At 45.3% G+C, this 26,389-nt stretch overlaps 1 protein-coding gene and 1 long non-coding RNA gene across 5 annotated transcripts in view; one reads left to right on the top strand and one right to left on the bottom strand.

The window, feature by feature from the left end:
- Positions 1–25,641, top strand: part of LOC139047713 (uncharacterized) — a 29,201-nt gene extending 3,560 nt beyond the window's left edge. The window contains exons 2-3 of the long non-coding RNA XR_011507330.1: positions 6,520–6,588; positions 25,258–25,641. This is a non-coding gene — a long non-coding RNA (uncharacterized lncRNA). The remainder of the gene's footprint in view (positions 1–6,519; positions 6,589–25,257) is intronic.
- Positions 263–26,365, bottom strand: pall (F-box protein pallbearer). Of its 4 annotated transcripts, none has more exons than XM_070521663.1 (6): positions 26,235–26,365; positions 24,368–24,616; positions 20,213–20,471; positions 9,057–9,152; positions 3,195–3,334; positions 263–2,429 (listed from the first exon to the last, which is right to left on the bottom strand). In XM_070521663.1, exons 1-6 carry the CDS (start codon positions 26,349–26,351, stop codon positions 1,938–1,940), a joined length of 1,353 nt encoding a protein of 450 aa, XP_070377764.1. In that variant the 5' UTR covers positions 26,352–26,365; the 3' UTR covers positions 263–1,937. The 4 variants fall into 4 exon arrangements, with proteins under 4 accessions (XP_070377764.1, XP_070377763.1, XP_070377765.1 ...); XM_070521662.1 differs by lacking the exon at positions 26,235–26,365 and adding an exon at positions 25,998–26,051; XM_070521664.1 differs by lacking the exon at positions 26,235–26,365 and adding an exon at positions 25,650–25,953.
- Between the last annotated feature and the right edge of the window lie 24 nt (positions 26,366–26,389).

The following is a 26,389-nucleotide window of genomic DNA, read 5'->3' on the forward strand; positions in this document are numbered from 1 at the left end:
GCTTAATTCTTTTCAGCAGTTGTAAAAATGGCTGTGGCCGATGATTTCTCGGTGTCTACAACATGACCGCTGAAATTCTTGCACACACCTCTTGCTGGCAATTCAACAAGATGGCGTTGTCTGTTTGCTTGCACCATTTGATGTGTTTGTGTTTGTGCATTTCACAGTGCCGTCTTGCCGGTAAGGAGGCTCTATTTTAGCTGGGAGCATGTGCACCGCATGCTCGCACATTAGTACGGAAAGTGAGACATGTGATGCCATAGTCGGTACACCTGGTCACTTTACCACTTTATTCAAAAGTAGCACAGAAAATTAAAGAGCAAATGAAGAACAATCGCTGTGACTGGGACATTTTGTGCAAGAAACTGCGAACAGATGGCAACAAAAGAAAAATAGCAAGAAAAATTCACGAAAAAAAGAAAGAAAAAAAGTTTGTAACACGCAGTTTCACAGTGTAGAGCGAATTATGTATTCACATGGGAGTCAAAAGGAAAAGATGAATAGCATTTACATGTATGCCTCGTCTGCAGTGACGGTTCACCTTAAAAATAACATAACATTTTTGTACAGAGACACTAGTCAATGCCAGCACGAGTACATTCCCATTCACAACATCATGTCAGGACCTCCCTTTGCAACAATTCATGAGATAGTTGTACCCTTTAGCAGCACATAACTGAACTGTTAGTTACCGATTACAGCAGATATCCGATAGCTTGAATTTCGGACATAATAGAGCAGTTACCGTGTAGCAAAAAATGAACACGCTAAATCACAAGAACAAGTCAAACCAATTTCACCACAGTGCTGCTGCTTTATCATGAACGAAGTGTAGGAGGAACTCTTTTAAGGGAAATTTGCAACACTCTAAAAGCTCAGCAATTTCAGTGGCAGACAATCTGTAAACTTTAAACACAGTGCTGACTCGAATCATCGCATGGACTCTACATGAAAAGCATGGTTAGTCTCCATCCCTTTTTGCTGCCCTTTAAAAGGAACAACAGGAAAGAGAAAGAAAGGACGGTGTAGGAAGGAGGCTACACAGAAACATTATACCTTCGTTAGAAAAGATGTACATGGCAAGTTGAACACAAATAGACAAATGGGCCAATGTAAATCACAGTACTTAAAAGATAGTATACAGAGCCTGCAGACACAGCAAACAAAAGGCCAGACATTAGTTCAGCTCTCCGCATTACAAGAAGTCTTTTGCTAACTGGCTGTGCTTTTCATGAAACATGTAACTAGCAACCATTTCACAGTAAGCAATTGAAGGCAGCTAGTTATGACAGTTGCACAACAGTTTTGTTAACCACATGTATCGATGTAAGCAAGCATGCAATGTGAGCCTTCAGAGGTAGCCAACATTCCCGATACTCAGTAACACGCTCACTAGGCAAGGCAGTTATTTGCAAATGTAGTGAAATTACTGGGCTTGAAACTAATTTACTTGGATGGTTGCTCTGCGAATACTGCTGCTATAGATTACTGACTGCTCGCTCTTATGAGAACTCCTATTGGCTCAAATGTTTGCAACAAGAACGAGCCAACAAGTATATATGTGACTATGCTATAATAATGTAAACCACATCAAGGTAACAATGTGCACAGAAGTTACAAATTTTGTATTACAAAAGTGTTTGGTGCCAGGGTGTTTTTCTGTCATCTGCCCAGTGCTTTGAACTGCCACGCCGTGAACCTGACAGGAGACACGATCTTGCTTGGATTGCTTTCACAAACAAGAATGCAACTCAATTTCACGAGCCTGACATCTCACAATATGCATGTGACACTTTTGCAGCACTGTATATGCATCAAGAGAGTGCCACCAATAGCATTCACCATTTGCACGATAGGCAGAATGTCTCGCCTCATTCTCTGCTGAAAGCACAGTGTTCTGTTCGGCAAACCATGTTGATAGGAACATGGGCCACCCATCAACATTTCGCTGCCCTAGCATTCTTTGCCCTTCCTGTCCGCCGTGGCCTCTGACTCTCCACCTCGGCAGCAGCCTTGTCTTTGTTGCTGCATATGCGCTTCCTACTAGTCTCCGTATCAGGTAAGGCGACACTGTTGTGCCGACGCTTGCTGCTGGCTGCAGTGGTTTCCCTAGTGGTGTTAGCCTTTGTGCCACACCGAGGTCGCGTTGTCCTCTGAAGTGTGTCGGTGCCATCAGACTGGTCAGGTTCGTTGCCGTTGTTGCTGCCAACTACTACTCCGCTGTTGGAATTGTTCACCACTTGTTCTCGAAGACGACTCACTTCTTCCAGCACGTCCGCAAATTCACGGTGCTGCTCGAGCAGCTTGCGGTTCAACTCGTTGAGCTTGCCTTCTTGTTCAGCGAGACGGCTGCCTTGTTCCGCAACCAACTGTGCCTGGTCATGCATCCGTTTATCCTGCTCGCACTGCTTCTTGGCATGCGCAGTCAGCTGCAAGTGGGAACACAACAGAGGTCAAATGAGTCAACCTTGACATGCGAGGCAGACTGTTCTACAGTGAATAGGACGGGACCTTACAGACTGTTCAGCAGAGCAATCAAAATAGATGTGCTACTTTTCAAAGAATACTACAAAGTATTTGTTGCCCAATTTTTGTCTGCAAGTTGGTACTATTGGTATCCATTATACCCTGCCCCATCCATAGTTTTGGCGCTGTAAAAATGTTTGTACACTGTTTAGCTTGTTGATGTCTGGACATGTATTAGCCTGTGTACATACACATACACTTTCCTCAAGCTTGGGGCCATAGTTTCTCAATTTTTCTCATTTCAAATGACAACAAAATTACCCAGAGAATGTTACCCTGGCAATTTCTACAATGGGACTTGCTTCTAATGCATCTATCAATGATTAATTGCTGTACCTAAAATAAAGACAAAAATTTAGAAACTATTTTCTAACGCACAGAAAAAACGAAAGTGTACCATCTTTTTGTGTGTGTGATAAGGAGGATGCCAACCAAATGATTGCCCAGACGCAGTAGTATGCCTAAGTTTTTACATCATACAGCTTCAGAAACCTGAGGAAGCACCACACTGTTGCTAAACTGCTGCTCCAGTAGTCATAAGCCAGCGATGAAATGAAAAGAACTGAGCCATATTGACAACTGTTTGTTCGCTATGATGTGCAGCTGCAAAGAAGTTTATAGAATTCCTGTCTCAGGCAACACCTGCCATCAAAAAGTGGATTTCTCACCTTGGACTTGCACTCCGTCAGTGACTTGCGGAGGCTCAAGTTGGTTGCACGCACTTGCTTCAGCTCCTCTGTCAAGCTCGAATGTGCGGCTGCATGCACACATGGTTTCTGTACCCGTCCTAAGATGGAGGTAGCAGTTGCTGCACAAAGGAGGACCGAATATGAAACCCACCGCTGATGAAGCGCTTCCAAAGCAACAGGTTCGCTTTTCAAATATGCTGCAAGGGCTATCAATAATTCTCTGGTGCAATGGCTCTCCAACTTTCATGCATCACAGAACCCCCGACCCTTTTGCAGGTGGTTCAGGCTCCCCTAAAGGACATTTTACAGTGACTGCTGCTACGGGCCCCTATCCCAGGCTTGAAATGATGCCAGCGGTTGAGGCAACTGAAATCAGGTTCATACATAAAAGTTGAAAAGAAAATCCACATTGCAAAGGTCCCCGCACCTGAAGGCTTTCATTGTCGATCTGTGGTGTGCAAGGACAGTGGTGTGCACTACAGGAAAGCCACGACAGCTGTCGCAAACACACTGCATTAAGTACGCAGAGCACTGCACATGAATGTGTTTCACTTAGATGTCGCCATTGGGCTCCAGCTGCTCTTCCGCAACGTTTATATTTATGCTTTAGCAAGCTTTGTGATGGCTTTTGGGCATGCAACTTGTGGGGACTGCATAGTCCATTTCGTTGCAGCGCCATAGCGCAGCATGTTTTGGGCATAGGAGCCGCATCACAGCGAGATCGCTTTCGAACTTTGCGCGCGCGGTCCACCGCTTTCCCTTTCTCTCGTTCCTCTGAGGATGCCGAACAGCAGCGGGACTGTAAAACACCTGCTGCTGTCCATGCCCGAACGGTCCAGGGGCTCTACCAATTAGTCTGTTTGGGTGGGAATCTGCGTTCCCTCCCTCCTGGTGGCTCAAACCGACCGAAGAGCGGCAACGTGGGGAGAAGCTCTCGGTCAGCGAAGCGGTGCATACTGACTTCCGACTCTCCCGGTAACCCCTTGGGTTAGCCGGTCTTGCCGGAGGTCCTAGACCAGAGGCCGTTGCATACCTATTCGCAGCTGCTGTTCTGGATGCCACGCCTAAGAGACGCGGCTCACTTGATGTGTGCAGTCGTACTGCGCCGAGTCGCCCTCGGAGGCTACTCCAAGCTGAGGGAACGTTACCCTGGTAGCACGGTCGTTGGGAGCCATCCTCCCGTGTAGTGGCGTGTTACCGTGTTTTCTAATACTGAATGTCACCCTTGACTTTCGGGAGCTTTGGCTCACGGGCCCCGTGCCAATACGGGTGTAACAGTTATCGTAAATGCCAAGGTGGTCATCTGATAAACGCCTTCCTTGTACTCTGGCCCTTCTCCTTGCAGCGCTCTGTTTTGCTCCCAGAGGAGACCGAACGAGCGTCCGCTTCGGGCGCACGCTACACATGCAGCTTAGCTGATCGGCCCCCCGAGGGGCTCGGATCCTCGGACCAGCGCGGTGGTCTAGACGACTCCCGGCGGAGCACCGCTATAGGCGGATACCACAAACTTTTAATTACCTGGCACTTCTGTCTCGGAACCCAATAAGAAGCAAGAAAGTGACAATAATGACTAGAAAAAAAAATTACGCCATTAATGGGATGCCTTTCTTAATTGTCTTTAACAAGCTCTGGCAACAGAGCTTTTGCCAGTTGTGCTTTATGGGACACACCAGCTGCGTGATGGCGGACAGCAGACTAACACACAAATGTAGGCTATTGACTGCTTTGCATTTTAGGTAATTTAGGCATTTTGGGAAATGTTTTTTTCTCTTCAGTGCGAAAGCATGCACAGAAAAAGATATTCCATGACAAAATGATAACCTTAACGGTCATAGCAAAAGTTCTGCACATGACCATCTAGCGCTGCATTGGCTGACACAATTTGTCTAGGCGATTGTATAACACAATGGCTATCTCTCTGTTAGGCTGGCATTCAAAAAGCCGCCAGTTAGTACTGGGCATCGCAAGCGAAGACTTGTCAGAAATAGAATCGCTGCAATCTTCAGGCCGTGCTACCAATTCGGAGCAGCGTGTATATCGGAGGGTTGAGATATTGTGTTGGAAAACACTGACACAGATTCATGCTGCCCTGCAGGAAGTATGTGAGGACGGTACTTTTGATCACAGCACAATTTCCCACTGGTCAGCGTGCTTTCTAAAGAACCAAAGCAGCATCAAACATGATCCCCGGTCATCATCATCATCATCAGCCTGGTTATGCCCACTGCAGGGCAAAGGCCTCTCCCATACTCCTCCAACTACCCCGGTCATGTACTAATTGTGGCCATGTCATCCCTGCAAACTTCTTAATCTCATCCGCCCACCTAACTTTATGCCGCCACCCTGCTACGCTTCCCTTCCCTTGGAATCCAGTCCGTAACCCTTAATGACCATCGGTTATCTTCCCTCCTCATTACATGTCCTGCCCAAGCCCATTTATTTTTCTTGATTTCAACTAAGATGTCATTAACTTGTGTTTGTTGCCTCACCAAATCTGCTCTTTTCTTATCCCTTAACGTTACACCCATCATTCTTCTTTCCATCACCGGTCTCCCAATCCCCAGTCAGACAGTGTTCAAACAGCGATGGATGACACATCAATCTACACTGTCATGGTGATGACTGAAGAAAATTGTCGGATGACCATAAAAGAGATAGTTCATGAAGCAGGCTTGTCATCATGCTGGTTAACCAGATTTCAATGACCCCCCTGCAAAAAAGGAATATCACTAAAAGATGGGTGCCCCATGTTCTGTCCCCCGACCAGAAAACGAGTACACACTGCACGGTGTGGCAACGGTCCAGGAACTTTGAATAAGTATAGCCGGGGAACTTCGTCCCACTTGCCATACATTCCAGATCCAAGTTCACCGGGCTTTGATTTTTTCCAAAATTTATAAAATCAGTTAAAAGGCGTCTGTTACAAACGCCCGGATGAGCTATCAATGGACCTGACCCAAGTCATCCGACAGCTCCCCAAAATGGAGTTGCACATTTATACAGTTGTCCCCAAATGCTGGCGGGCTCAGGAGGTGACTGCATTGAATGGCAATAAGATAACTTTTATTCAATATTTATTTAGCACTCTTAACATTGTCAGTGCGCAGGACTTTTGTTATGACCCTCGTACACTGTTGCCCATTTGCAGCTTCAAGGTTCATGATTGTGTGTCTGCAAATACTATTCACTGTCTATGATAAACAAATATGGCTAGCAGTGCACAAATATAGTAATGTTTTTAAATCAAATTCGAGCATGAATACTACGCAAGTCTTGGCACCAAATACTCCTTTCACGTTTACAGAAAGGAGAGGGGCAAGAAAAGAAAGTGCAAGAGTGGTCAAGGAGGGATACTGTGTAGCAGCTGTAAGTGGTAAGTTCGTGACAATTTTATTAAGGCTATGACAAAAAGGCATATTTTTAATAACCGAAGTGTAAAGTGTACAACTCTGTAACTCAGTAAAAAACAGTTGCAATGCTATCAGATGCAACTATTGAGCCATTTAAACGGGACAAATTGATATTTATACACTGGCCTGAAACACACGAATAATTTGTGAAAACAACTTTTTCAAAACCTACATGAAGTAGGTAAAAAAAATATAATAATAATGGTAGGTGATCCTAATCTTTGATTCAGGTGTCTCTTATGGCACTTGCACCTCGGTGTTGGTTTTCATTAGGTTAAGCAAGCGAACATCTTTCCCCTAGCACAATATGCGGATGAGGAGGAAGTGCAACGCGGGGTACTTGGCAGGGTGTAGCCCCCTAATGAGCGATGCACGAAGCGCACCTTATTTACCCTCTCCGGTGCCGACGTCAGAGCGTGTAATGAGCACACACGGGCAGCTGTTGCGAGCAAGCGAGCAGGTGCGCGCCAGGATAGGAGAAGGGAGAGAGTAGGGAGTGACGTCACATCCGCTCTGCTAGGTAGATGCTCAGTCTATGCCAGGCAACTGTTTTCCATTAATTAGCCAGTTAAATATCATGCCACCTTCTTATCAGTGACGTCATTAGCAACGTCATTACTTCCGCTTTCTATTTCCGGGTTTCCAGGAATTTCACCAAAGTCGTGCTCACGTGGCGAGTCTCTAAAGTCTACGATTCTGTGCTTTGGTGTGCGGCAATTAGTGATTTCTAATTAATTCTAGTTATTCCAGACACTTCAGTAACTCTAATTTTAAGTAAACTTATGCTCTGATATCATATCTATAATGAAACCCATGAATTTTGTACTTTACTATTTTTTTTACGATTTATCTTGAATTTCGTCCCTGGTCATCTCTGGAGGTATGTACTCAAGCGCTCACGTACTCACTCTGCACGTACTCAAGCGCTCCTGTGCTACGCATTTGTGACAACTCTTACACTGCATTGTATTTCTTCACTTCTTATTTATTTTAAATGTACTGCTCACTTCTTGGCCAATCCTCTGTTGTGGGTATGAGCCATAGTATGAAATCCATCATCTTCTACGTGTGATTGCAGCCTAATAGTTAGGAAAGTAGGCATAGAAAGGTTAGAAAGGTTATATAATTTTGTTATACGTACATATATTTGTTGCATTGAGGATATTTAAGTATAATTTATTTTATCACTGAGTAATTCCGTGGGAAACAGGTTCACCAGCCTGGACACCTACAAGGGTAGTAAAGACGGTATTGCTGCCCTGTGTATGAACTATTTGACAAGACAGCAGCAGCATCCAGCCCGCAGCCACGTTCAGGAATGTCTGGGAGGGTTCGCAAAAGAAGCTTCGCTTTAAAGTGTTCGGGCTTCACGGTGTCAAAGTAAGGTAGAGATTCAAGGAGCTGCCTCGCACAAGACACCAGCTTCCAAGATTTTCACACCTGCCTGCAAGAATGGTAGGAATGGAGAACTAATCAGGAATGGGAAGATTGAAGTGATAGGAAAAATTTTTTTCACAAACCTTAGGAAAACAAAGCTGATGGTGTGAGAAAAGTCAGCGAGACCTACAAAGAAAAAGGACTACAAGGGAAGGGACTTGAGGACTTCAAATTTTACATGAAGATGAAGCAAATAAAGAAAGCAGTGCAGGCAATACCTGAGGGTACATAAAGAAATGTACAAGAACCTGAAAGCAAACATAGGGTGGAAGAACAGTTCCAGGATTGCTATAAGCCAGAGGAAGGTGACAAAGAAGATCATCGACATCAAGGGAGTTGATGCACTGAAAAACTCGAAGGAAGTATGAAAATAGGGGAGGTATTTTCTACCATGACTGCACAATTTAGAGAATCTATATGAACAGAAGGACAGATTGCAGAATGTAAAAATTATGCAAGTTGGATGTCTACAAAGCACTGATGAGGATTAAAAATGTAGATTCCTTCAGACCAAACAGAATTCCAAGCTGAAGCATGGATAGCAGTGAGAGAAGGAATTTATGTATTAAGTGACCTCCTGACAACAATTTGTAAATAAGAATGGTTCCTAAAAGAGTGGGGCAAAGGCATAATTGTTCTAGTCTACAGGCACAAGGTTGACAGTCAGAAAAGCAGGAACTCCAGAAGGATCAATATAGTTGCAACTGATCTTGGACAGAAGGATGTGAGAAATTTCGAGTCAGTTGGTTTCCAGTGAAACACCACACAGAAAAAACACCTTGGAACACTCCAATGAAACAGTCCTCTTCTGTGCAAGGTTGAAGGAAAATATCAAGGTGAAGTTGCAGTGCTGTGAGAAGTCTTTCAGGGAAAATACAAACAAAGGCTTGAGGAGGAGCAAAAGCAAAACGAGTGCCTGTAAAATGAGAAATAACTTAAGCGAAGACCTAAGTTCGATGACATGATGATCAAGAGGACAAATCAGTTCAAGTACCTTGGTTGAATGGCAGACGAAGAAGGCAGCGAGGAAAGTGAGATGACCAGCAGAATCCCGGCAGGATCGAAGAGTTGGAAAGATGTTTCAGGAGTTCTGTGCAACAAGAAGATAAGGACCAAGTCGAGAGGGTAGACAGGGAGAATGGCCAATAATGCTGACTCTAATGAAGTATACTACTCATAACTTGCAAGAGGCCAAAAACGAGGATGCCAAGACAGGTTTTCACACTGTCATGGGAAGACGACATCTGAGAGAAGGTAAAAGTGGGGAACACAGAAGCAGGTGTTCAGGAGGAAAACCTCAGACGGTTTGGCCACAATGTGAAAGCTGTATTGGCAAGAAGGCAATGGCAACAGCTTCTTGGGAGAAGAGGTGAGGCCAGCTAAGTGGACAATATTGTATCAAGGATAGTGGTTTGTCGAGGAGAGGATGGTGTTGGTAACTGATGTGGTAAAGTGGGAGAAACTCACTGAAAACAGTGACCCCGCAAATTATGGTAGCTGATGGGACCAGATTATAAAATGTTAAAATTCGCTATCAAGACTTCAGTGCAGGCCCAAAGTATGCAATTCTTATTCATGAACCCAAATGTTTACACATGCTTCATACAATTATTTATTTATGATATCCTCAGGGCCAAAGGCATTACAGAGGGGAGTGGTGGTAAAGTGGTTGTAAAGCTTATAGCCATAAATGTAATTTTATCTGCTCTTTCCAAAACTGTTCCTCATTATTTCTTCTATGTTTTTTGCAACACGCAAATACAAAATACTGGTGCTTGTGCACACTTTGACAGGTAATGTTTCGCACAGGTTATTGCCCAATAACTTGCGTTTCGCTTCTACCCTTTAGGAACCTTGACAACTTCAGCTCATCATGCGTGATCATCACTCTTTGGCTTATGACGAGTCCACCTTACATGACATGGGCCTTGACGCGTTCCAATTGACTTGTGCACAGAGGACGTCAAATTGTCATCTTTTTTTTTGCAACGTAGATGGTAGCAGACAATCTGCCATCATCACTTATACAGTTCACCTTGGTTAATTCAAAGCTGATGGCACTGGTGAAATTGAATTATGCGGCAGGTTGAATTAAGCAAGATAAAAAAAAAAGTGAAAACACATTGCTGATTCGCTTAGCAGTATTTGCCCGATTTTAACACGCCAACACGCCTTCGAATATAATGCGCACCCAATTTTAGAGCGCAGTTCTTAGGTGCCCGTTGCTGCGGCGGGCATCGGCCTAACTGAGCTAACGGTGAAAAGCAAATGCGGAGCACTGTGGGGGATTAACGAAATGAGGAGGAAAGCAGAGGATGAGGGTGCAGCGGAACCATGAGGCAGAAAGTGGAGGAGGGTATGGCTAAAGGGTGAGAAGAAGAATGCAGCGCAGCGATGATGGCTATGAGATGGCGCGTGTCATCTGAGAGGTCGGTCAGCAGTGGCTGCTGTGAATTGCACCCTCATGTCACCCACACAGTGGCTCTCACTATCTCCAGATTAGCGAGGATGTCGTGCCATACTTTACTCCATTTACAACATGCCGCACGAGACAGATTGTCCATGCCAGCCAATATATCGTGAAATGAAAACAAGTATAGAGCTGCACTCAAATTTCGCATTAGGGAGTATCGTAAATATTTTTTTAGGAAGAAAAATAGGCAAAGGTCTTGTGTGTGTTGTACAACAGCAGCTCATTTAGCAGGGTCCGCTTCGACTCATATTTTAAAGTCAGCTTTGCCTCGATACAGTCGTGTTTGGCGGTAAAGCATACAAATGTTGCAAAGGCGGTTCTGGATTTCTGTCGGAATGCGCCACACAAGCAATGTTCGATTCAAACCTCATTTTCTAAAAATTATGCAGATCCCACGCAGTGTGGGAATCAATGTAAGTGAAGCTTTCTGTGCTGTTTGCTTTGATTGACAATAATTAGCGGTGACGTAGATGGTGAATGTTCAATTTCTTCAACATCTTGTCCAACACAAGAGTAGTGAGTTGACGTTAAATGTTACCTTGCGTGTACCACTGCTGTTCGTCTGCGTTGTACAAAAAGCACAAAGGGAGGCGTGTTTGCTTGAGGCATTGTTGTGCGCCATATTGTATAACCTCCGAGAGGGTTGAGCACCGTCATTGCCTTACATGGCACATCGAGTTGTGGCAGAAGCATTCAACTTGGATTACGGGGCTGCACGTGCCAAAATCACAATCGGATTATGAGGCAGGCCGAAGTGGCACACTCCGGATTAATTTTGGCACCGTGGTGTTCTTTAATGTGTCCGTAAATCAAAGTGTGCGAGCGTTTTTTATTTCGCCCCCGTCGAAATGCGGCTGTCTCGGTCAAATCCGCAACCTCGAGCGATGCCATAGCTGCAAAGCTATTGCAGCAGGCACAGAAGTGTTGATTTGACGTGCAACTGCTTTCATTGTGTTGCCTAGACCCTGCATAAGTTGTCCGCTAGACATATTTGGATGTTTTTATTTTTGAGAAATCGCAGAAATGCACCATACCACAACTTAAGTTTATCCAGTGTTTCCTTGCCTTCTCACGTCACCTTTTCCCTATCCCCTGAAGTGGCAGCGCCTGTTTTGGTGAAGAGCAAATGTATTGAGCACACGTCATCTCTAGTCAAAAAATACTATTTTCGAGCTGCTCTAGGAAGGTTTTCAAGCGAGAATCGTAGCTCACAATGCCTGATCACGGCATTTATCCAATTCTAACACGCACCCCCCCCCCCCCTTTTTTTCTAGAAAAGTGGGCTGAAAATTGCCTGCACAGTGCCAATTGGACACTATACCAAAACCGCCTCGGCGGTGTCGGCAGGATGTATTGCGGCGAAGCTGACTTTAGGAAACTGGGCGCCGTTCTGCAACATATTTTAGACTCTTGCCCATTTTTCTTGCTAAAAAATTAGGTGTGCTTTAGACTTCTACTTTGTTTAGGAGCTTTACTGTCATTTCTACATTATTTATCTACTTATCTTCATGTTGTTTTTCTGCATCACGTTTAATTCAATCCGCCGGATAATTCAATCAGTTTTGACGGTCCCAACAGGGTCAAATGAACAGAAGTCGACTGTATATTCATGTCAGTTATCTCTAAAGCACACACCTGCTAATAGAGAACCGTATAGTCTTCAAGGGTTTCATTATTCTGACACATCGGATGTTGCATATGAACGTTGGCAAAATGCGTGGAAGGGTAGCCAAGTAAGCACTTGTGTGCTTAAAACCATACGTTGCCCGCCACTGCTACTAATATTCAACTCATGTCCTTGTGGCAATGTGCACTTCAGAGCAGGATGTGCATTCCATGCAGTATTGCACAAAACTCGTGGGAGGTAATTAGCATAGGTCAGCAAACTCGCTCAAGAGTCAGCTCGCTCACACTCAGATCAGCCCGGGAGTCAGAGTCACATTAAGCTCTAAGCAGGAGATATAATTTGTGAGTGAGTCTTACTGAGTTTTGTTTACTTCACTGACCTATGGGAATTTATGCAAAGTGGTGTGCGCTACAAAGAGTCTAAGAGTGGTGGTGGCCATGCATTCACGGTAAACGAACAATTTTTCAGACAGGCCCGATAATTTGGATGCTTTCGCAGCACTGCCACGTATCCCTACAGAGCTAATGTATAATGACATTAAAAATTTCAGAAGCTCAAACAATTTGACGTCAGATTTTCTGGATTTTATGCCGTGACCAAAACTTCTAAACAGCCTTCATTGAAGTCACGACCACGGCCATTTTGATTTATCTCGCAACCTCGAACCAGCACTTTCGCACGCTGATGTGTTGGCAGCCGTAGCTACTGCATCTACCAGAGCCATTTGTTTTTGCCACACGGTATTCGGCAAGTTTGGTGCATAGTCATTTTGTGCTGCCGTGCGCTCTGTGATGTTAGGCCTAGCTGATTCGATGTTCACTTAGAAACTTCCTGCTGTTCGATGACATGCTTTTAATGCGTTAGCATTAGGGGGACCAGGGGGGACCAACTTGCATTGACGTCAGCTTGTGTTGACTATGGAAAAGGCAATTATTGTGCCTGGGCAAAAATCTTCTGCGTGCGAGTTGCCTCTAATAATAAAGTTTTTCCCTTTCTCCTCTGCTGACGTGTTTCACGAGGGGAGACACGTGAGTGGTGCAAAGGTCTGTACCTGCCAGATATCAGTGTGTGCGCACATAGGAGGGTGGGAGAAGCGAAGGCCAGTGGTGTCATCTCTAGAGTGCCTCCACACTGGCTGGTTAACTGAAGCGGAGAGCCCGTAAACTTCAGGAAATTTACTTCTGGCCATTGTTCAGGTGTCAGTCATGGGTGCAGCCAGCAAAATTCCACCCGTCCTTCATTTCATCCAACAGTAACAAGAATAGTCGCTTTTCACACAACCAGACACCGATGCTGCAGCCTATACATGTGGTTCCCGCTTTAGGAGTGTCAAAGTGGCAAAAAGTGTACGTGAAGTGTGGGAAACCAGTCGGGTGGTAAATATAGACATATAGTGCAACTGACGGTAGTCTGCTTCGGACTACCATCAGATGCACTTCGATCCTAGAAGAGGCAGGATGTGTGTCGAGTGAGCTGCTGAACAATAATTTGCAGTGTGATGAATGCGGTTTAAATCATGGATCCGGGACCTCAAAGAGGAGCGACGTAATGCCCTTAATGCATTACTCTCACATTTACTGCTAAATTACCACTGACCTCTGGCCAGTTGAGAGCAGCTACTCACAAGCTGATGTGGGCAAGGAGTTTGGCATTTCCAAGCAGGTGATTTCAGATTTGTTCAAAAATAAGGTGAAGATCCTAGAAGCTGCTGGAAAATCAAGCAATGCTCAAATGAAGTTAGCTACTCACACGCTGACGTGAGCAAGGAGTTTGGCATTTCCAAGCAGGTAATTTCGGATTTGTTCAAAAATAAGGTGAAGATCCTAGAAGCTGCTGGAAAATCCATCAAGGCTCAAGTGAAGTTAGAACGCGAGTCAGGGTGTGTACCTAAAGCTTGAGGAAGCTTTCTTCAAATGGTTACATGCTATAATTGCCAAGCATGTTCCAATCTCCCATTGCACCTTGAAATAAAAGGTGAGAGCTCTCGTGCTTCAAATGAATGTGGTGTATTTACAGGATCAGTGATGGGTGAATGAGGCATGATTGAGAATGACTTCAGATTCGAGATGATGTGCGGTGAAAACAGTGCTGTCAACGATTCAGCCATTTGAACAATATTGCAATGGAAAGCTCCAGTCTTTGTTGAGCAGTTTGTGCTTGAGAACATTTCCAACTGCGATGAAACTGGGTTGTTCTACAAAATTCTCCCAGGGAAAAGGCTTGCCTTTGCTGGTTACCCCTGCCATGGAGGCAAACACAGTAAAGAACGGCCAACTGTCCTTGTAGGCAGCAGCACGTTGGGTAGGTAGCGAGAAGCTTCCAATGCTTGTCATAGGGAAGTTGAAGAATCCAATGTGTTTTAATGGGACAACCGTACATGCTTTATACGAAGCAAACAAGAAGGCTTGGATAATGCAGCAGTTATTCGAAGAGTACATCCTCAAGTTGGACAGAAGGTTTCAATAGCAGAAAGTTTGGCTGTTTGTGGACAAATGTGCTTTGCATGGACGCACCAAGAAGCTAAAGGCTGTACAGATGGAGTTCCTACCTCTGAACATGACAGCAATCCTCCAGTTGATGGACCCTGGCGTGATTCGCAATATTAAGCTTTTGTACAGGTCACACATGCTCAGACACTCAAACAGTGGCAAAAGTTAGAAAGTTGATCTCAGGTCTGCTGTTGGTGTGCTTACAGATGCATGGGAGGCAGCAACATATGACAAGCTTCGCCAGTGTTTTCACCACGTGAGCCTCGCATTCTGTTTGGGCCAGCGATCTTGACTAAAGATAACGAAAGCATGCTCGATCAGTTCTCTTCCATGGACTTTGTAACTGATGACATATGCAAATGCTGATCTTTCGAGATAACATTTGAATGATTTCTCGCTGCTGACAACGAGGATAACCTCTGTGCGGAATTAACAGACGGAAAATGAGGAGCCAGCGCCTGTGTTACTGAGAAGCTCCGAGTTGATGCGAGCATTGATGACCCTGTCATCAGTGAAAGTGATGTCATGATCCTAGGCGAAATTCAAGCATACATTATTTTGAGCAAGCGGAACGTCATGCAAAAGCAAATTAATAAATTTTACAAACCAAAAGAGCAGTAAGAGGTAGCATTCAGTCCTTGTGTATATATGTTCACTGCAATGGAAATTATATGGACACTCCAGGCGCATTTCCACCGTTGTCATCGCTGTGATGTTTCGTGTAAAGTTCAAGGGCGAAAACATCATGGCCGCACACTGTATGCAGTATGTGTGAGTGAAAGTGTGCGAGGGTGAGCTGATGATGGTGGCCCGATCTTGTGCGCGCAAGGGAGGAAGTGTGCAGTCTTACAACGTGTGCAAGGTACCAGGGGAGGGGTACTACTCTGGCAGCGGCTGCATATGGTGCGGCCAAGCGGGCCCTATCTTGAAAGCGGTCTGTGATGGGGACAGAGTGGGCCGCGTGCCGATAGCTTCGTGTGCGCTGTGTTCTTGCCGCTTAGTTTGTGTTGAAGTGAGATTCAGCACGAAGGTCAATTCGCTCGCTGCTGCTGCTGCCATGCTTCCTCACGCCAAAGTTCTCGACAGTGAGTTTCCGCTGTCATCGAGTGAGAGGTGGTTTGCTTGTATGTGCGTGACACCATGCTTGTTAGTTTAGTTAATAAGAGGATGTTTACAAGTTTATACGGCCGATCAAACTACTATCCTTACTTCATATTTATTCTTATTTCCAGCATGCATTCGTTTTTTTGGACTGCCTGATTTTTTAGATATTTTCACAGTTCCAAGGGAGCCCGAAAAATTGGATGTCAACGGTACTTCAGAGGCCACTGCAGGCAATACTGTAGTGGATGAGGACAATATTGCATGCATTTCAGAGAAGTTGTACTGCAAAAGACAGCGGTGTCCACGGTGACAACCTGCTGCTGTTGCTGTATATGAGTACAATGCCAGAGAAGTTGCTCAAATCTATCAATTTCTTTTGTTTTTCACTGCACCCACATCAGAATGCAGCCGTAACAGCGGCGATATGACCGGCCGAGCCCACTTTTTCCCTCCAGTTTCAGCTGTAAGATCACCATTTTGTATTTCTTATCTAACTTACAGGGTTTGTCCGTAACGTAATGAGATTGGCGACCGTGCGGCGCTGCAGTCGCCAGTGTGTGGTCCCCAGAGGCGTAACTTGTGGTGGTAGTTTTAAGCTAAGTAATGCTTCGGGCAGCAGTTGCGTCCGGGCTCTGATGCAGTCAGGATCTGAAGTGGCGCAAGATCTGTTTTTGATTTTTTGTCACGGCAGAAAACGCCAGAGATGAAGCACTCGGTAGAGCAGGGGTATGCGATTAAACTTCACTTTCACATGGGCAAAACCACTTCCGAGACGCTTGCCTTGGTTAAGGAGACTTAACAAAGACGACACCCTGTCAAGGGCCCAGGTTTTCTGGTGGTTCAGTGAGTTCAAGAATGGACAGGAGACCATTGAAGACATGGAGCAATCTGGAAGCCTTCCAACGAGTGCAGAGTGTCTGCCAACCGGGAATCCTCAGGGATTCTTAACAGTCTAGAAATACTCAGAGCAAACTTGGTGAAATTGTGCTTCTATAAGGGAAAATTAGCTGTAATTTCATCGAAAGGGAACGAAAGTCGTGCTAATGCTGGCTCAAGTAACAGAGGAGTTGTAAAGAATCATCTATGATGCCATGTCGTCGGCTGGAGGAGTTGCCAGTGTACAGTCAATGACTGATTTTTTGGACTATTTCTTGAACCGAATTTTTGGACTGCCACGTAGCCCCCATAGAGTCAATGTATAAGAACGACTGAAATTTTGGACGCAAGAACCCTTCGCCGTCTGATCTTCTTCTTGCCATGACCACAGGTCCGAAATGGCATTAATCAAAGCCACTACTGCCGCCATTTTGATTTTCTCGCCACCTCAATCCAGCGCTCTTGCCCGCAGATCCGCTGGCAGCCGTAGCCACTACTGCAGCAACACTAGGTCTAGCTGCTTCGACACTTGCGATTAAGCTCCTTGCTATTCGGTTCAGCGTTTTGAAGTGAAGCTTGTGTTGCCTCACTTGTGTCGGCGTCAGTGTTGCCATACAAAAAAAAAAAGCTGCGCGAAAATAAAAATTGCTTGTCGGGCTGCAGATTCGAACCACTGATCTCCATGTTGCAAGACCACCATGCCAACTGATTCAGCGACTGTCGGTTCATCACACACACCCTTTATAGCGGGGTTTTATATGCATGAAGAAGAAGACGCAGTGCAATGCACGAGCCAATCACAGGCGTCCCCTTCGTCCGGAGGAGGGAAAGGGTGTGATCGCGTGTTTGCTCACCTCACGCCCACCATTTCCCGCCAGTTCAGTCTCTGCAGTCAGATGGGGAGGCCGCATTTGGTTCATTCTGCCGAAGAGCAGGCTGCGTTTAAGGAATGCCAGCGGGCCACGCGTTCTGCTTTCGGCTGAAGAACAGGAGGAATTTCATGAATGCTGCCCGGAACTCGCTCGAAAAAATGCTTGTCATCAATGTGCCAACCTAGCCGTGAGGGAGCGCGAAGCCGAGGCGTTACAACAGAGAAGAGCTGCGGATCCAGAGCTTCGCTTGCACCCCTCTTAAACGTAGTGGAAGGACAGTCAATTTTTTTCATTTAAATATTTCGCCACTGTCAGCAATGGCATCGACTCCGTCTTTGTAATTCTCGCGATTGGCTTCGAAGCTTGAAAACCACAATGCGTTGCACAATGCTGGTTTCCGAAAGTCAGCTTCGCCTCGATACAGAAGTGTTACGTGATGAAGCATATGCAAAGTATTGCGGTGAAGCGCAACAAGCGTGGAAATGGACAACTGTCACCGGACACAGTATGTATTATACATGTGTGCACCCGCTGTCTCCTGTCACAGTACGAGGACCGATATGCCTAATAAGTGTACAGACAGGCCCTCAGGGTTTTTTTGGGCGTGCCCGTGGCGATTTGAGCTCTTAAGGGCAGTAAAAGTCGTGCATTCATTTTTTAAGATGTTTTTGCGGCCCCAAGGAAGTCCAAAAAATCGGATGTTGACAGTACAACTGACCAAGAGGATGCTAAAAATGATCCGTGGGGCGAATGCGCGGTGGAAGGAGGACGAGAACAGAAAGGATTGATACACTGACAAATGAATGGGAAAGGAAGTGTGCCGCCACTTTGAAGAAGCTTGAGCTCAAAAAACAAGGTGTTGGCTGACGCTGAGATGCAGGTGTCCCTCATCCAACACTGAGGAGTTGTGCATGGGCTGAGAATATGTCAGGACAGTTGAGATTGACCTTCCAGCTGCTGATAGAGAGTCTCAGTTGTGACAAAGTTCGGGCCTCATACCAATGAGCTTGCTATAAGCTGACAGAAATAGCTCATGTTCGAAAATATTTGCTTCTGTATGCATCTATTTTTATTTATATTTGCAATCGGCTTTACCATATTTTCGAAGATATTTTATTCTGTGTGCATGTTACTAATCCCTCCCTTCTGTTTTCTTCTTAAATAAAATAAACACTACTCCTTACTATTCAAACTGGATTAAGTCCTTTTTTATTTTTAACATGCTTACTAGAGAGTGACAGCATTGGGCAACAGGGTGTCAGCCTGCCTTGACATAAAACAAAGTTCTGTGTCACTCAGAGAATTTTGCAATGGCACTGAAGAAAAACCTGGAAAATTCAGGGAATGTGGAAATGCCAACTTGGTAGACACCCTGGAGTGGTTTGGATGAAAATGTGGCTAAAGTAAAAGATCTCCTGGACTTCAACTGTTGTTTGAGTATCAGATTAATCGCCAAAGACCTCAACATGTGCAAAACAATGGTTTGCAAAATTCCTGAAAATGTGAACATGTGAAAGGTTTGTCTGAAATTTGTGCCAAATGTGTTGAGTGATGAACAAAAACGATGACAAGTTGACATTTCCCGTGAGATGTTGATGCAGTTAGAAAGTTAACGAAACTTTTTAGGCGGCGTAATAACCTGGGCTAAACATGGATGTTCAAGTACGACCCGAAACAAAGTGCCAAAGTTCAGAGCGGCACACCGCAAACTCCTCGCACCCCAGGAAAGTGAGAATGTCGAGGTCCAAGGTAAAGACAATGTTCATTGCCTTTTTTGACAAGCGTGGGGTGGTCCACAAAGAATTTGTACCTCCGGGACGAACCATCAACGCCATGTTCCAGTGCAAAGAAGTCCTTGAGCACATTCACAGAGCCGTCAAGTGGAAACGACCAGAGATTGCTGATCGGTGGAAGCTCCACCACAACAACACTCCAATGCGCACTGCCTACCTGGCCCGCATAGGGGTTGCATCCTTGCCGCAACCACCGTACAGCCCTGATGCCAGCCCAGCAGACTTTTTCCTGTGCCAAAAGCTCAAGAGAAGCCTGACAGGTCACCATTTCGACAGTGTTCTTGCAATCCAACGGACTGTCACAGAGTCTACAAAAGAGGCAGCTGACTTACAGGGAGCCTTTGCAGCGTGGGAATTACATTGGCAGTGGTGTATCAATGCCCAAGAAGACTATATTTTAAGAATTTTAATAATATATACCAATCGGATCAATAAATTCTTTTTTCCAGACAGAGTCTCATTACTTTATGGACAAACCCTCTATTTTGCTTTAAGTCTTGTAAAGTCATGGCTACCATTTTCCTTTCCAGCATTAGACCCAGCCTCTGTTTCGTTTGAAATCCCAAGTCACATCTGTTCGCTGTCTACACCATTTCTCTTATGGCATGTTCAAGGCATAGTGCTCCGCCAATGTTCTGGCACAGCTTTGAAGGTCATGTAAGACAGCAACTAAATCTTGCTGCGAGCATAAGTGGGCACAAATGGCAATTACTAAATCCGATAAAAGTAGTTAGATCTTCTTATTCTCATAGTATGGCTTTAAAGCGACCCTGCATTATTTTACCAGCACTGCCCGAGAGTGCCGAAGTGGCCCATCTAAAATGCTATTATGTGTGTTGCACTTCTCTGCATTCTTCTGTGCCAAATGTTGGTCAAACAGAGAGTGAGGTGGCAGCAAAAGCTGCTGTAAGCCCACCTAGCTCAGAGCTGCGTGGCACTGTTGCACTGGCAGCACACGGTCCATGGTGTCCTGCGCCAATGAATCCTAGAGTGGGCTTCATGGGTCCCACATGCAGCTTGAGGCCTGGTGCAATGCGCTCATCAAAGTGCTCCATGGCCATCGATGAGATGTCACGCAGCTCTTGCAGAATCTCGTGCGCACGCGGAGGCGTTGTCGTGCAGCCGTTACCAGCCCCTTGAACCAAGCGTAAAACCCTGAAGATCTCATCGATAACCTGCAGCATGGGAAACAAGGCAAGTAAAGATTGGATATCCATACATTTAGTAGCGATTCGGTGATTGATGCATCAGTTATTTCTACATGGTGAGAAATACCACTCACGAACCTATATGCACTGATTTAAAGGAACGTAGTGACAAACATATTGGGTTTGTTAATGTTTTTTGTCTGACTGCCGATTTTATTTGATTATAAGGTGGGGGTGCAGTTAAGGGACTCCCCCCCAACATAACTTCAGTATGCACATTAATATGAGGCAGTGTAGTGTAACTGGTGTATTATTCACACTTGGTGAGGATTGCCTGAACTACCGAATAAATAACATGCCGAGAACGTAAAATGGCAACCATGTAATAGGGGGTAATGGAGCTTCAACACGCTGAGGCGGGGAAAGAGTGGGGTTTCCTAGGAGATAACGAAACTGAATTCGTGAGAACCCTTTTTCTTTTCTTCTTTTTTTTAAGGTGTGGCTTTACGGCAGTGTGTGCTGCTATACAAGGCTCAAATTGTGCTGCCATGAAGCCAACCTCAAGGCAAAATTCGTACATAGCCAGCCACTCCCCCTTTACTGCAAAAAATTTCGAATTATCAGTATGAAAATATGTGATACTGCCTCACCTGCCAAATTAGTAACTCAACCTTGCACTGCTGCTGCCATATTAAAACAGTAACTGACTCTATCAGCCTTGCATCTACGGCGGCTGCATTTCGATGGGGGTGAAATGTGAAAACACCCGTGTATTTAGATTTAGGTGCACGTTAAAGAACCCCAGGTGGTCCAAATTTTCGAAGTCTCCCACTACTGCGTGCCTTGTAATAAGATTGTGGTTTTGGCACGTGAAACCCTATAAAAAAAAAATCAATGTTGCCTATAAGGCCGTGGGGGGGGGGGAGTGACTTCAAATCTGAGGCTTCAGGGAGAAAACCTCACTTTATGTTCAAATAAGTAAGGTAACTCACAACTCCTCGGGAGCATTGTTTGGTATGTGGCTTCAGCATGCTATGAATAATTTGGTAATTGTCAACTTTTGCTGCCACATATCTTTATTTTAGATTTCAATCTCTACCTACACTTCCCGTAAATCTGAATTACATTTGTCAGACCATTGTCACCGGTGCCTATGCAATGGTGTGTACTCCAGCCTTCACCACCACACATATACCGCACAAGAGCAAAGACCAGGCGAACAGAGACATTTTGGAAACCATAGCTATCAGCAACAATCAGAAAGAATGCGTGAGCATTGCATGAGTAGCACTGTCACAAAAAGAGTTTAAGCACATGTAGCTGTAGTTATTGAGTTTTCGCCGCTTTCTTTCGTGGTAGATTTGTTTCAGAACATCAATATAAATGCTTTCATCCTGGCTTGTGCACATTGTTTGCACCTGTGCACACTGTTTGCTCCTGTGCACATACAGTCAAACCCACTTATAACAATTTCAGCTTTAACAATATGTCGGTCAGAGCAATGCGAAGCTGCTGCACTGTCATCATTTGTATGTTTTCAATAGTGAAACAACCCATTTACTACAATGCCCCCATGCCACATTATTGGTTATAATGGTAAAGTCTGGCTACAGGGTACTGTGCCGAAAGGTAATGAAATGCGAAATCCTTGAAAAAAAAAAAAAAAGAAATTCAGGGTGCTGCATGATGGCCTGACACTCCAACAGCTGCCGGGAGCTTATTTTGCAGTCTACTCCACGTACCTCTCTAACCTTGCCCTTCTACCCCTCCAAGCGCGATGGGCTGCGCCCATAGCTCTGCGCCAGGCCACCCTTCGAAACACGAATGGACCAAGCCCACTGTGTTGCTCCCAGATTGCTCATTGGCCCATAGAGAAAGCTATGACTGGCCCCTCATTCTGCGCAGTACGGATTAGGTCGCTTGCACTCATTATAGCAGGTTGCGTCGAAGGCGTTCCTTGCCTCGTTTTACTAGCCACAAAAACGGAAGATGGCTGGTCTGCCCGCTGATCATCAGCAATGCATGATGTTGCCAGTGAAAAGAAAGTGCACTGCTAGAGATTTAGAAACTTCTAACCGATGAGGCGATTGTCATGAACGCGCTTGCATCGGATAGTGGTGGCGACAACGGAAGCAATGACACGGTAGCGCAGGCTGCCTCAATGTTGTCCTTGTAGGAGGCTCGGCAGATGATTAAGTTTCCCCGGAGCTTCATTTTCGCGAGGACCCTTCCGCTGCACTACGTGGAGCGCCTGGATACCTTGCAGAAGGATGTCGGCTAGCTTCGTGTAAAGTGAGCAAGGCCAACAGACACGGAGTTTTTTTGTGCAAGCCAGTGAGACGTAAGTGGGTGGTGAGATGCTTGTAGTGATCTCACCTCAGCATCTGTTCAGGATTTCTTAAGCTGAGAGGCTACTGCAGCAACCTTGTCACATTTTCTAAAAGACCCCTTTTCGGGCCACCAATGCGTTGCCTCGGCGGAGCTTGCACATCTCTTGACGCCCGTGACCCCTCTTTGCAGTTGTTATACCAGTGCCATTCTTGAATGATGACAACTGCGGCTTGTTAAAAGCGATCGGAATGTGCAGGAAGCAAAGTTAAACACCTAAATGAGTGAACGCAGTTAGCAGCCGGATGGAGAAAGGTGGTAGGGAGGAGCACTGGCCTCCCTGTATCACAGTTTTCTCATAACAGCTATGCCATCCCTCTATTTTGATTCTTTTTCATGCAACTCGGTTATAACAATTATTGGTTATAACAATGTAATTTTTTTGTCGCTTGAATACTGTTACAACTGGGTTTGACTGTACGTGTAATTTACTCAGCTGATGTGAAGCACTCGTCCCGTGTTTTCTTGAATTTGGCATTGCGAATATGAATGCTGCTTTTTACTGTCTGCACCCAGTGAAAACACTTAGTCCGTGGAACATCCACATAATGGCCCAATGTATGTGCAGCAATGCCGCACTAATCCCCCGTCAACTTGCATTGTGGCAACAATGGCTACCGTAATAAGACTAGCAAACTGGGCAAGTCAGTACTGGTTGATGTTCGAAGCGTAGCGTGAGAATTTACGCAAGACGAAAGAGACAGAATAACAGGAAAGAGTGCTGTCTGGTCGCTCTCTTTCATCCTGTGTAGGCTTTGGTGATACCCTCCAAGCATGAATGGCTACACGCAAAGTGGTGATGTAGAGTAACACAATACAGAGTTCACACTTTCATCCATCACATAGATTAGCCTTAACGAGCTGGCGATAACCTATAGAATTCAGCTGCCACAAAAAATGGGAAAACCCTTCTATTTCCTGTAGGAAAACTGGAAAGGAAAACTTTGCAAGCAATAGAAGATTGCCACAAAGCACAGTATGCTCCAGTGTCAATATGGATAGCTCTCTGGTATTCAGGACAACATAACTTGACCATCGCTTTAGAGGGAAAAAGGCACTCTATTGATTTGACTCATTATAAATTATATTGATAAAACATTTTCCAGGCCTTTTTATAAAAACTGAGCTATAATCTATGCTGGCATACTAATTTGGTGTTCCCTTCAACAAGAGTAGATGATACTGTACATCTCAATGTCTAAGTATTGCATTGTGTTATTGATAGCAACATTTTTGCTATGCAATAAAAGCCGACTCCTAAGATCATGTGGCAGCTGGTCTTTTTTTTTATTTTGCACAAAATTTGCAAGAACTAAACTTCATGCTAAATTCTTTTATATACGAATTATTGTTCAATTTGAAATTTACTATTTGTTTCTTGCGCATTCCTAAAACCGAATGCCTAAAAAATAAACCTAAACAGCCCAGACTTAGCTGCTACCGTAGGATGTGCAGGGAGGCTGCAGATTTTCTTGCACAGAAATTTCTTCCTTTCACAAACAGAAAGTAGTAGGGCACATGGCAGGGAACTTTACCTTGCCAGGAATGAAGCAGCACAGGTTCATGTCCATATACTTCATGAAGGTCATGCTAAGCAGAGACAGGCGGGTCTCTATGCTGGTGAGTATCTCACAGTGGCGTGCAAGTGGATGAGTCCGGCGTTCAGACTCTCGCCGTGGAAGCTGCTTCTTGACAGCCTTGAGACACTGTGCATGGAAGCGCTCGGCCCGGAAGAAACCCTGGTTCAGCAGCCTCTGGCAGCATGCATTGAAGTGACGGCTCACCTGTGCACACATGGGACAACGAACAGTGGTCAATCAACAGTCAGCACTTGAAATGAACTTCAATGGCCAAGAAACCACACATAAAATAAGGAACATAATGATTTTATCCTTGGGGCTTGCACATTACAGAGGAAAAGGGAAATAGGCAGCTGTGCAAATGATGCCAATGGACGTTGGTGCCAGCAAATCGCTTACAAATGATTTCTTCGGCTCATCACTGGCCTCACTAGGAGCACATTCTCCGAGCCCCAGCAACAACAAAGCGCTGCACTTCATGGAGGACCCAGACACCAGAATTGTGGCATTGATAACCAGAATCTTGTGCCCAAGATATTTGAATGTTACAACACTGCTCTTCCCTCCAGCACACACATCAAGCTACGTCTTGCTGCTGGTGCCTAACACAAGAAAATGAGAGAAGATGACCAATCAAACATTTTAAAGGTGATTGGTAGTGAAGATAATGTGTGAAGGGCTGCTGAGGACACACTGAAGGAGCCAGGCCATTCTATGTACTGCATTTGCGGAATGTTAATAAAGGTTGGGAGGAAAGTAAAGTACAATTAATCACATTTTTTAAATGAAGTAGTTGTAATTGGTCACTTTTTTTCCCCTGTAATATGTACAAGTACATTTTGCAGGTATCGCATCTGGGCATTTCGGCTAAGATCCACCGTCAGCGCCCACAGGCCTACCGGGTATCCCGCCTGCCTTCCAATCTGGGGTGGCTCAGCCCGTCACCACCGTTCCTCCCCCCTCCCGCGAGGTGGGCGGGGGGTCACCTGTGTGGATGGCGTCGAGACTTCTGCCACCCAAGGAACACTGAACGTGCCCGGAGACGCCACGTCCATTGACGAAATCACAATCGTAGACAGCACTGGAGAAACGATTGGCGTAGACAAGGGAAAACGCAAATCCCTTTATAAAGCTCAGATATACCGAATCATATGAAAATGGTCGGGGAGAGCGAAGGAATTGCACCAGATATAATGAAATGTCTGCAAACTTGATTTCGAACAGTGGCAAAACAGACCCCTAGGACTTTCGAAGGGTGTGCTTCGCTGTACTTGATGCATGAGTTGCTCCGATTGGCATACATCTGCGAAGGCTTTTGTCGATGAATTTTGCACTTCTGCTCTTGTGGACACTCACACTGCCGTCTCGTATTTCAGCACGCATATCCATGACAAATAGGGAGCATATCGCGATCTTACGATATGACGATATCAGGCATACCCAGAGAACAAAGAAACAAAAAGCAGCAACTCGATTTGAGCTGCGACTTAAGGCTGTGCGTCATAGCAACCAAGTTTTATACCGCATTCATAGCATATGTGACAAAAGCGCTGCAGAAGTGATCGCATTTGCAGAAGCCAATTACCTCGGGGTCGCAGCAATCGCGATCGGCCATACCCACTACGAAAACTTTGCCTACACGAACACAGTGTGGTACGGCAGCTACAGCCGCACAGCACAACACGAAGACTGCCGGCGAGAACATTCCATGTAGACTACGCGGTTCAGTCGCAACCAAGCTCGCCCCTGGAGAAACAAAAACAAACTACATCCTTACGCGTTTAACACAAAAGGATGCGAAAGCAGTGGAGAATGCGCTCACCCTTCGATAGACACTGATTTCGTCATAGGACAAGTAACTCAGAATGTGATCGATGATCTCGATCGGCAGGCTCTCGACGGTGAAAATTCGGTCGCGGCGGTAAGGTTCTAGCTCCATCTTGCTCCCGCGGCGCTGCTTCTTTCGCCGGACGACGA

The sequence above is a fragment of the Dermacentor albipictus genome, chromosome 7 (genome assembly GCF_038994185.2).
Source record: "Dermacentor albipictus isolate Rhodes 1998 colony chromosome 7, USDA_Dalb.pri_finalv2, whole genome shotgun sequence".
NCBI lineage: Eukaryota > Metazoa > Arthropoda > Arachnida > Ixodida > Ixodidae > Dermacentor > Dermacentor albipictus.

Bases quoted from the DNA above. Each gene is read 5' to 3' on its own strand.
- pall (XM_070521663.1), bottom strand. From the start codon at position 26,351: ATGGAGCTAGAACCTTACCGCCGCGACCGAATTTTCACCGTCGAGAGC. The intron at 20,472-24,367 runs GTAAAGTTCCCT...CCCATGCTGCAG, and splicing joins GCTGCTTCATTCCTGGCAAG to GTTATCGATGAGATCTTCAG. The intron at 2,430-3,194 runs GTGAGAAATCCA...TCCCACTTGCAG, and splicing joins TGACGGAGTGCAAGTCCAAG to CTGACTGCGCATGCCAAGAA.